Genomic DNA, 11950 nt, shown 5'->3' on the forward strand with positions numbered 1-11950 from the left:
GTTTTTTGAGTTATATTTTCTGATTAATATAAACGAGAGTTATTTGTTTAGTTTGTGTATTGATTATCGATACGGGACTTGACATACTATGAATTTGGAATTATTTTGAATAACCTCATCATGATAAACACTCAGGGGCTCATCTTTAGCATTAATATATATTTTTTAAAGGTCATAATTCACAAACTATGTTAATGTTAAAGATGTGAAATTTAGTTAAATTTAAGACATTTTTTATTTTGCACCACAATGTAAAGTGCGAAATTTATCAAGTTAGTTTGAATAGCGAAGTACAATACTTAAAAACATAATTTATTTATTTTTTAAAAGGCTTGAACTTATGATCTATTTAAAATGTTTTATTTCTGGTTGGGTTATTTGACCATAACCTATATTCCTTAGCCTAAAGTGTTGACTGATAAAATAAATACAAATCTCTATATACTTTAAATAGTATCGTAAATTTAATTTTGTTTCAGCACTATTCCAATTCGAGATTCCAGTCTACAAACATTAGATTGAACCTAATCTGTCAACTAGTAGATGTGTGGAGCTTACACTGGATAGTTCCCACTTCCAATTTGGAGTTGAACCTTATCCAGATCATCCTCTCGCCGCAAATTTTAAACACGTGTCTAACACATACCCACCTTAGTTTTGTTTGAATTCCACCTTTTAGTATAAGATAATTTTAACAGAGTATCAAAAGGTCGTGGTATAAACTAGATATATCAAAACTAGACAAGATATTTGTTTTATGTGTTTAAAACAATAGATCTTTTTGATAATTGTTAAATTCAAACTAATTTGGAATTTATTGTAAAATACAAAATTAGATTTTAGAGAGACAATAAGAGAGTATATACGGGCTTGGCAACGTTATCATGATGTTTGACACCACCTCTTAGTCCTTCCCAAGCCCCATACACAACGTCAACTATCATTTTATTATATTAAGACCCCTATAGTTTCAAATGCTTCTCTTAACTGTTCTAAAGATTAACGTGGTCATCCAAATTATTTAAATGATAAAAGTTTATTGGCAGGAATGATTGTGGTCGTTTTTTAACTTTAACCAACCAAATGCTTGAATATAAGTAATAAAATAAACGGGGGTATTCGTTTGTTAAAAATAAATGTGTTTGTGTTTCTTTATTCCGTCGTTAATAGTTACAAACACACACATATATATAAAAGAAAAGAGTTCTAATTGAATGATTATCCAATTTGACTTCACTAGCCTGGGCATATTGGTAAAAAATAATTTTTGAATTTTCATACGGTTTGACATAAATGAACATAAATAAAGGTACGCAAATCTTGTTTGTATTGGTTTTACTTAAATGGAAAAAAAAATTATTCTTGATTAGTCTCAAGAACTTTGTGTGTTATAAAACATTAGAACAGACAATGAGATTAGGAGCGTGGATACCGCCACTCACCACCCTCCTTCACCTCTGCGTGAAGATCCTCACAACAAGGTAGTTGACACCGCATGTCCACTGCTCCACATCAATTTGCGATAAGGCTTCACCATACAACGTGGAGATCTTCAAACAAATCACCTTCTTCCTCCCGACAAAAATCCGCCATAGCAGCCACCTCGTCACTATATCCATACTTTGATCTGAATCTCAAAACGTTGATCATTTATTACAGTCTTTATTATGAAGCTAACATCATAACTTTATTTCAGATAAACATATAATGTAATGAATAATTAATTTGGATAACCCCATCATGATCAACACTGAAGGGCTCATATTTAACACTAAGACCATCTCCAATGCATGGGAAAAAAAAGAGCCCTCAGTTACCCTTAATGATGTGACTAATGACATGGATAAGAGAGAGATGAGAGAGAGTGGAAAAAGCCCTTAGCTAAGGGCGTAAAAAAGGAGAAAATTATGGTGTTTTGTGAGGGGAGATGTGGGACCCACAAGATAATGGTCTCTTGCAAAGGAAAAGTTTTGATATTAGTTAGCTTATGTGGCATTGATAGATTAGAAGGGCACATGTTAAAGGCCAATTGCATCGTGGATAGTCTAACATTGTTTAAGGGTTTCAAAACTATAACCTTCCATTTATTATTATTGTTGTTGTTTTTATTATTATTATTAAATTCAATACAAATAATAATATCAAGAGAAAGAAAAAGGATAGACCTTAAATGTCCCACTCCAAAAAAATATCTATAAACAAACACTTGCCGTTAATAGAGAACAAAAAATTACTCATTCTCATTTTCCTTCCTTCCTTCCATAATAATAATAATAATCATCATCATCTCCGGGAACTATTATTCAATCTCAACCGATCGTTTCATATAATACATGGCTACTTGACGTACGATCGATCACTTTTATCCGTTTGATTTCTCGATCGGTGACGGAAGGCTTTCCTTCCACATATTTATATTTAGATTGATAATCATATTATTCAGGTGACGTCTTCTTTTAGGTTAATGAGTTCAATTTGTTTGATATTATGATGAAATGATGTTTATTGAGATATGCAGCATATATAGTTGCATGTATTAATGATGTATTTATGTTGATGATATCAATTTGAACAGGTTATGCTGATTGATTATGAAATAGGTTATATTATGAGTGAGTTCAATTTTGGTTGATATTTTGATGTTTATGATATTAATTTGAACATGTTTATGCTGATTGATGATGAAATAGGTTAAATTATGTGTTCAATTTTGGTTGATATTTTGATGTTTATGATATTAATTTGAACAAATTTATGCTGATTGATTATGAAATTGGTGGAGTTATGAGTTCAGTCTGGTTATTTTGATAAAATGATGTTTATTGTGGTATGCATGTAGTTTTTTTGATTCATTTTGAACATGAATGTACTCATTTAGGGATGATATGTTTGTATATAGAAATGATTCAGAAGTTATGATTTGGTCATTGTTTATTTTCAGGATTTGATTAGGAATTAAAGTAAATTAGGTCCAATTTCAATTTATGAGATCAGAAAGTGTTGTTAAAGTGCAATCTTAATCCTTCATATATAATTGGGGAATATCTTTAATATAACTACACCTAACTCCTAGAATGGCAAAAGAAAACAGGGCTTGAATTGTCATCCAACTACTATTTCTTAAATTTGCAGCAAGTAGATTCTATTCAACTTAATGAGACGTTAAATGTCGTAGTACACTAGATTGTTGTCAAATTGAACATGCCATGTGATAATCATTTATTGTGTGATGATTATTAATTTGTGACTTATCGGTAATGTACCATGATTTGTACTAATGTACTATGATTGAACGTGATCAAGAAATGAAAATCAAACAAGGCAATTGTACGACAAATTCACAAAATGATGAAAACAGTTTATATTTCAAGATTTATTTACTTTTGAGTTAAGGGTCATTTTCATACATGTGTTTTGTTCTATTACGCAACTTTAGTAGCATTTTTGAATTTTTTGCAAATGATTACCTCACTTTTTAAAAACTTGTCATTTTAGTACTTTTTTCTAACTCCGTCTATTTTTGTCCGTTAAATCAGGGTTAATTTGGTAACTTCGTTATTTTATTTTATATTTTCCTTTTCTTTTAAACACCTTCTCCCTTTATATCATAAATCCTATATCCCCAACATCATAACATCAATCCATCGATAAAGTCTTCCCCCTCCCTCGATCAGAATCCCAATTTTGGATTTGGATATCCAAAAGTTCAGATTCAAATTCCGATATTGGAACGGATTATCCGAATTTCTAAAAAAAAAAGTTAATAATATCTTGTTCTGGGAATTTTCGGCTGAGTTCAAAGTTTGTGTCAATAATCATATATATTGAATTACATTCAAATTCAAAATATAGAAAATTAGACATTGCATAAGTTGGTACAACAAATTAATATGCTGCTTACTTAATAAAAAAATTGCCGACACCACCAATAAAATAAAAAAATGTCTGAAGAGTGGAGATATCTGTAGTCCCCCATGGTGGCCGAGAGAGTAGGGATTGGGTCTGTAGTCCCGCTGTGGTGACAACAGACTGGGGAAGGTAGCAACGATGTGGAATTACATGCATTTGAGCTATGCGACGGCGCATAGTAGGTTCCGGCTTACAATCATTGTCGCCGACCAACCTAGAAGAGATTAATTAGAGAACAAAAGATGAGGGCGGACAGGGGGAGTTTGAGCTCCGCTACACAGCTTCATTCGTTTCCGATGAACATTTTGTTGTTCTTTATATTATGTGGCTTGCTGGCAGGTGGTTGTCGTAGGTTGGTGGTGATGGACTGGTGGGAGGAGATTAGTGATGGACAGATGAACAAGTTTTAATTTAGGGTTAGATTGAGATGGAAATTAAATTATAAAGGGGGAAAGAATTAAAAGAAATGAAAAATAAAATATATTATAAAGTTACCAGATTACCCTAACTTAACGGATAAAAATAGACGGAGTTAGACAAAAGTACTAAAATGGCAAGTTTTAGAAAAGTGAGGTAGTCATTTGCAAAAAATTCAAAAACGGTACTAAAGTTGCGTAATCGAACAAAACACATGTACGAAAATGGCACTTAACTCTTTGCTTTTTATTGGTTTAGAATGATGAACTAATATTGGTACGTTGGGATTTTGGTAATAGGAACGATGAATTACCTACAAGGACCGGTTGTTTGCCAGGCTGTACATCAGAAGCAAGGAGGTGTTCCTGCAGTTAATGCAACTATAACAAAGGCTAAAACTCTTAGAAGTGGGATATGGGGATTTAGAGGTGTTACCCGCCACCCTGTTCATATCCGTAGTCAACCTAAGTCAAGCACCATTACATGCACCTTTAGTTCATCCTCAAATGGCAGTGGTAGCATGGCAGAAAGCTTCAATGAGAATGACTCTGATTATGTGGATTCCATTGTAGTTGAAGCTGGTAAGATAGTTTTATTATTGTTTTCAAGTAAACGTTTCTCAAATATCAATTGTTTATTTATTGTTTTTGTCAAATATCTTCCCCGATTTTTAACCAAAACAAGTTGCGATGTACTCATTTGGATATATCTAGGCCTGTAAATGAACAGAACGTTCGGTGAAGTTCGTGAATAGTTCGGAGGGAAGTTCGTTTGTGTCCGGTTACTTAATAAACAAACAAACGTCAACAAACTTTTTGATTACTTGGTTAAGCGAGCGAACATGAACACATGTCCTGTTCTTTCATTTACGACCATTCATTTACATTTCTTCGTTATCATATAAATTTTCTAGGCCCTTTACAATTTAGTATAGTTTTATGATTAATGTCCTGTTCTTTCATTTACGACCATTCATTTACATTTCTTCGTTATCATATAAATTTTCTAGGCCCTTTACAATTTAGTATAGTTTTATGATTAAAATAGTTGTCAATGTAAAATACATTTAAAACCCAATCCATTCATATATTTTACATCAAGTATTATATAACACAAACAAAAATATTGTCGGTCAAAGTTAAACAAGAAAGACTTGAAAATTCAAACTAGGACACTTATAATGGGACGGAGGGAGTAATAAATTTTTAAGTCCAACATATTTATGTTTACTGTTAATTGGTGGGCACTAAGTTTTTTCCGTTATATTCATTCCATCTATGTTCAGTTATGATCATTAGTTTAGGTTCGTGAATCATTCATTGATATTTTAGCGAACGAACATAAACGAACACAAATAAACTCATTTTCTTAATAAATGAACATGAACAAGAAAACCTTGTTCGTTTTTACTGTCTGTGTCCGATCATTTGTTTGGTTAAGTTAAAAGAATGAACGCGGACATGCTCAGTTCGTGTTTGGTTTGTTAACAGGCCTAGATATATCCAATATTGTCGGAAATCTTAAGTTTTGTTTTCTACACAGTTGAAGTGAAGAGCAGTACAGAAGGGTTTATGATTAAGATGAGGGATGGTAGGCATCTAAGATGTGCACATAACAATCCTCAAGGTGGACAAGTTCCCGATTATGCCCCTCATCCTGCAATTGTGTTGAAGATGGAAGACGATACAGGCTTATTACTTCCGATAATTGTTTGTAAGTATATATTTTGATATGTTTCTTGGAATTACATGTGTATTTTAATTTGTGTTGCTAACATGGATTTCTGTTTGCTTGCAGTGGAGATGCCTAGTGTATTGCTCATGGCTGCAATTCGCAATGTTCAAATCGTATGCTGAATCCTTACCGCTAACTAATTGACTTGACTTTTTCATTGACTTATTCATGTATGTTTTCTTAAGTAATAGAAATTTTTGTCTTGTGTTTCAGGCTAGGCCAACTATGTATCAAGTTGTGCGGGAAATGGTCAATAAAATGGGCTATAAAGTAAGGGTCTTTTGGTCATTTCCCCCTCAGAATGTTAGAAGTATTGAAGTTATATGAAATCTGAAATTGACTTATAAAATGCAATATTTAATTGATGTTATTCTAACCCGTGATGTCAAACCACAATTAATAAATTTCCATAAAGTGAAACATTTCAATTTAGAGTACATAGTATTGATGGTGTCGAATCTTAATTCATTCATTCCGTTTATACTGACTTCAGGTCAAAGTTGTCCGGGTAACCAAGAGAATACATGAGGCGTATTTTGCTCGGTTATATCTCACAAAGGCATGTACATTATAGCAATTTAACTGTTGAAATATTTATTTACAGATGTTTCTAGATTTTTTGTTTTGATTGAGATTGTTTATAATTTCAGGTGGATGATGAAACTGAGTGCATCAGCTTTGACCTTCGTCCATCAGACGCCATCAATATTGCTGTTAGGTGCAAGGTGTGTGCTGATGACATCTTTAATACCTTATTTTGTTCATTTAATATCGTTACATATGTGAGAAAAGATTTATTATTATTACTATCATACGTGTGTAGGTGCCGATACAAGTGAACAAATTCTTGGCACATAGTGATGGAATGAAGGTTGTTGAATCTGCAAAGCCTGCAATTCAAGGATCTTCTTCAGATGGGCTGATATTTAAAGAACTGGACAGGTTTATTTTCAAACAGGGCTATATTATTTGTGTTACACATGATACTAATAGATGTTCAGTTTATTAATATAGCCATAGAGCTTAAATTGGTATATGAATGAATTTAACCAAGATTGTGTATGATGGTTACAGGCCAAGTGGGCAGCCTTGTGTTGAAACCAAGGAGTTCAATCTTGTTCGGAACATGCTTATTGCTGCTGTAGAGGAACGATACAGAGATGCTGGTGTGTCTTATATCCTTTTCATACTGTAAACTAGCCGAGCCGAGCCCAAGCTTGTTTAGGCTCTAGCTCAGATCGTTTAAGTTTAGAGAGTTTGGACTTGAGCTCGGCTCATGAGTAGTTTTTCAAGCTCGAGTTTGGCTCATATAAGAGAGCTCAGGGACGTGCTCAGCTTGTGAGTGGTTTTTCAAGCTCGAACTTAGCTCGTTTTGAAAGCTCGAGCTCAACTCATGAATAGTTTTTTGAGCTTGAGCTTGGCTCATTTAGAAAGCTCAAGCTAGGCTTGTGAGTAGTATTTTGAGCTTGAGCTCGGCTCGTTTACAAAGCTCGCGCTAGGCTTGTGACTAATATTTCAAACTCGAGCTTGGCATGTTTATTATATATTCTTTTGTTTTTTTATTTTTTTATTTTTTTATTTTTTATAATTATATACATACATATATATATATATATATATATATATATATATATATATTTATACTTAATATATCAGTTTTAATATAATATATAATAAAATAAACAGATAATTTCTATATTAAATAAAGTTATATAAATGAAAAACTCCATTAGGCTCACAAGCCAGCTCGAGCTCAATAGGTGAAGTTTGGGCTTGAGCTTGTCTACTGAATGAGCCTCCGTAAAAGCTCGAGCTCTCTTAAGCTCGGCGCGATTAAGGTTTTTAGCTAGTGAATCTTGAAATAGCTGAGGGTTTATTTATTTATTTTTGGCCTAGAAAACAATTCCATATGAAGTTTCTGTATGAGTTCACTTAAGGGTTGCAAAATGTGTTAGGTAATGAGTCAAACCGGGTCAGTTCTGGTGGTCACAACATTTGTGTTGACTCACGGCCCATATAATTAACATTAAATGTTTTAAGAGACTATACTATTAGAATGATAATCGAACTTCTGAGATAAAACAATTTAGGTGACTTTCAACCCATTTAACGTGTTCAACTGCTTCCATTCCAACTAATTATATATATTACTGGTTGACTTTCTGGTGACAAAGCATAACCTAAAATCGACCTGCTACCCTATATACCGGTCGGGCGGTAAACCGCCTCTACTTTTATTCCCCTTGTGATGTATGTTTTTGTGGTATCTTACAGCACAATGGAGGGACAAGCTGACTCAGCTTCGGTCCAAGAAAAACCTAGCATAACAGGTAATATATAGGCCACTTTCTTTTGCTCATCATCAATTATCCGTCACAATTTTCCTTATGTCGTTAATGCCTAATTTGCGGGTAACAGTTTGCTGTATTTTTGTATTTGTTGCAGGAAGATGGATCTGTACATAATTTGGTGCCCTTAATTATTATTACGGGCGTTTCTTTAGTTGAAAATATTTAAGTATTAAGGCTTGTAATGTAAATATGTGTTGTAAACTGTAGCACAATATAAATGTCGTTAACATTCCTGTTTCTTTCTACCTGTTGAAGCAAAACCAACCGCATTTGTATGGTCGCAATATCGCTTTAAGCCTAAGCGTGAGTCGTTTGCAAAGGATAAAACCGAAGCAAAACGTATAAAAGAAAGAATAAATCTGTTTATTAGCTACTCTTTTAAATCTCTTTCAATATGTTTATATGTCCGACTATCGGAAAAACCTTTAAGGCTGATTGAAAGGTTGAGAGTAAATAAGTTGTTTTAATTTTTATAATAGTCTAGTTAAAAACTTGTTTAGCTACTCGAAACGAATTTAGAATGTACAAACATTAAAAGCAAAGTTACAGCAAAATCAAAATAAATAAATACAACAGCGAAATTTCTATCTTTACGAGTATATGATATGTATTCGACTGGTAGAGTGAACCACAATGCACATAACACAGATGTTACGTTAATCTAATAGTAAAAGTTATCATGCTTGTCTTGTAAATTTGATTTGCTTTAGTTTGATGTCAAACACAAGAATATTGTGTTCAATTAATTTGATCACGCACTTAATGTATTAAATCACAACTTATTTAATATAATATTAACTACATATTAAACCACACATATTTATAAAAATACTTGTAAGAAACTAATATTTTAGAATACTATTTCAACAAATTTGTATACAGTGATTGCTTGCGACTACTTATTTACTAAAGGTTTATTGACCTACTTAAAAATTTAAAAACTTTTATTAATAATAAATAACTACTTTTAACTTTATTACATTACTTGGTCCACCCTCCACTCAAATACAGAAAGCTCTTTCAAATGCACAAAACAAAGACATCAATTCTATCGTTATACCTTTATTTGATATCTTGTTTTCACTGGTATTTTAAATAACATCTTTACAGTACGTAATTCTTGTCATTTGTGTATCCAATACGGTTAGAGGTCACTAAATGTTTATTGTCCTACTTAAAAATTAAAATACCAATATTAGTAACAAATAACTACTTTTAACTTTATTACATTACTTGGCCCACCCTCCACTCATATACACAAAGCTCTTTCAAACGCACAAAACAAAGACATCAATTCAGTCTTTATACCTTTATTTGATGCATTGTTTTTATTGGTATTTTAAATAACATTTTTACGATGCGTAATTCTTGTTATTTGTGTACCTAATGCGGTTAGAGGTCCAACCACGGGTTTGATCAACAAATGAAGTTATTTTTAAGAGTACTTTACTGACCATTGTCTTAAACAGTATCTAGTTAGAATAGAATGCTTGATCTAGTTCTAAGAACACCGGATAATATCAAAACATCATAAAGGAAACTAATGAAACTAACCATATAAATGCATACATATATGAACATCATCTTGGAGAAAAAGTCATCAGCTAGTCCCACTAACTACCCTTCACATTCTTCATTTTTCACCTGAACGTTTTGATCATACTAATAACATACACTTTCCTCTCTGATCTTCAAAACAATGGCCGAACGTACCGCATCCCGTACTGGTGGTCATGCGATTACGCTTGAACTGGGTGCTCGAGTACATCATGAATAATATTAAGGGAAAAAAATGCATGATTGATATCATACTTTGTGCACGTCTAATATATTATCCATACATCCTCGTTAGGGGATCTCTAAAAGTCTATAAAATTTACAGAAAACATCAAGATTCAAGCCTCTTATGATGTACCAATAACCAGGCCCACTAGAACATCTTCATGAGGCCCATTAAGAGTAATAAGGCCCATTAGAGAGACCTTAACTAATCATTTAAACTGTGTCAACGGCTTTTTCGTCAGAATCTAGAGATCTATTGAGACGTTAATAGTAATACAACTAGTTGGTGTTGAGACTTGAGAGTATTAATATATTATTTTGTGTCACTCAAAACAAACACACATGCATCCGCTTCTACAATATCTACAAACCAATTAAAAGCGGTACTGTTAGGTATTAAATAGTATAGGACTAAAGTGTAAATGTCTATTAGTTTAGGGTTAGAATTGTAATATGTTACTATACATATACATGAGTCGTGAATGAGAAGGATATCGATGATTTGAGTAGACTTCTTCTCTTCTGGTTCTTCTTTCTCTTAATCTTTCGATCATTCTATTTTGATACGTAACAAGTGGTATCAGAGCAGTTCGAACCTCTCGGACACTCTTCTGACAATCAATTCACAGTGCGATCAATTAAAGGTCAACAATTTACAGCAGCCATCAATTGGGGGTCAATTCGTTCTAGGCAGCGATTCAAGAACAACAGGCAGCAATTGATTGAGCAACCATTGATTATTGACGATTCAACAATTGAAAAGGGTAATACAGGCGACAATTTAACAATCAATTCAACAATCAACATCAACATCATCAGTTCACAGCGGGTGTCTCGTTAACCAACAATTAGGGCAAAACAGGTTCTTGACGGCAACAATCAAGGTAACAATGGTGTTCTTGTGTTCATGTGGGGGTTTGATATGGGAGAACAAGGTTCATGTTTGTGCGACTCGTAGGTGTTCTTGCGGTTGGTTGCAATACGAAGGCAGGGGCCATTGTTGTGGTTACATACCAGATTATTCAAAACCACTAACTGATTGGGAACTTTACAACGGTTATAGATGTGTTGATGATTGGATGGGATCATTTACGTGGGGAAAACGAAGTCCTCGCTTATTCGAAACCAAATATAAAGAAACAAGAATTCTAAATACTGCATCATCCATGGATGTCATCAAGAACTTACAACAAACAGGTTCATTTCAAGAATACTGTAATTCATTTGATTTCCTCATTACTAAGGTATTGCTAAGTGAGGATTATGTTGTAAGGCTATTCGTGGAGGGTCTCAAACCTGAAATTGAATGGTGGGTTAACTTGTTGAGACCAAAGACACTTGAGGAAGCATATGAAAAAGCAAAGAACCATGTTAATTTTCTTGCAATTTGTTTTAGCAATAAAAAAATTAGTGAAAACAAGATTCAGACCATTAATGAATCTGAAAATAGGGTTGAGTTCCAAGAAACAATTGATCAAGAATCTATTGATGTTAATGATTCAGTGGAGAGTGGAAGGGTAATTGATAATGATATTTTAAGAAAGAATGGAAGTGATAATAAGACTGCATCAAAGGAGTTTGATGAAATGTATGGGAAGGTGAAATAAGGGAAGATATGGAGGAGGATTCAAAATATGGTGAAATAGAAGTTGGCACTAATAAGGAAGATATAGATGAAGTATACCCATTCGATGATAAAATGATTATTGAAGTTTCAATTCTTTTTCCTAATGAAAAATGGGATAATGAGGTTCCAC

General features: G+C 33.2%; 1 protein-coding gene across 1 annotated transcript; it reads left to right on the forward strand.

The window, feature by feature from the left end:
- Positions 1-2202: 2202 nt before the first annotated feature.
- On the forward strand, positions 2203-8691 carry LOC143543798 (bifunctional nuclease 2-like). The gene is made up of 11 exons (XM_077036039.1): positions 2203-2443; positions 4626-4907; positions 5869-6039; positions 6124-6173; positions 6274-6330; positions 6554-6619; positions 6711-6785; positions 6884-7002; positions 7135-7226; positions 8335-8390; positions 8506-8691. The coding sequence occupies exons 2-10, from the start codon at positions 4631-4633 to the stop codon at positions 8385-8387; spliced, it is 960 nt and encodes a 319-aa protein (XP_076892154.1). The 5' UTR covers positions 2203-2443; positions 4626-4630; the 3' UTR covers positions 8388-8390; positions 8506-8691.
- Positions 8692-11950: the final 3259 nt, after the last annotated feature.

Source organism: Bidens hawaiensis, unplaced genomic scaffold, assembly GCF_021521415.1.
Source record: "Bidens hawaiensis isolate Kalapana, Puna unplaced genomic scaffold, B.hawaiensis_p1.1 tig00013298_1, whole genome shotgun sequence".
Classification (NCBI taxonomy): domain Eukaryota; kingdom Viridiplantae; phylum Streptophyta; class Magnoliopsida; order Asterales; family Asteraceae; genus Bidens; species Bidens hawaiensis.

What these genes read in the sequence shown, in the direction of transcription:
- LOC143543798 (XM_077036039.1), top strand. Translation starts at nt 4,631, where the DNA reads ATGAATTACCTACAAGGACCGGTTGTTTGCCAGGCTGTACATCAGAAG. An exon ending in ATTACTTCCGATAATTGTTT is followed by an intron (nt 6,040 to 6,123) that starts GTAAGTATATAT and finishes GTTTGCTTGCAG; the next exon opens with TGGAGATGCCTAGTGTATTG. An exon ending in TCAATAAAATGGGCTATAAA is followed by an intron (nt 6,331 to 6,553) that starts GTAAGGGTCTTT and finishes TACTGACTTCAG; the next exon opens with GTCAAAGTTGTCCGGGTAAC.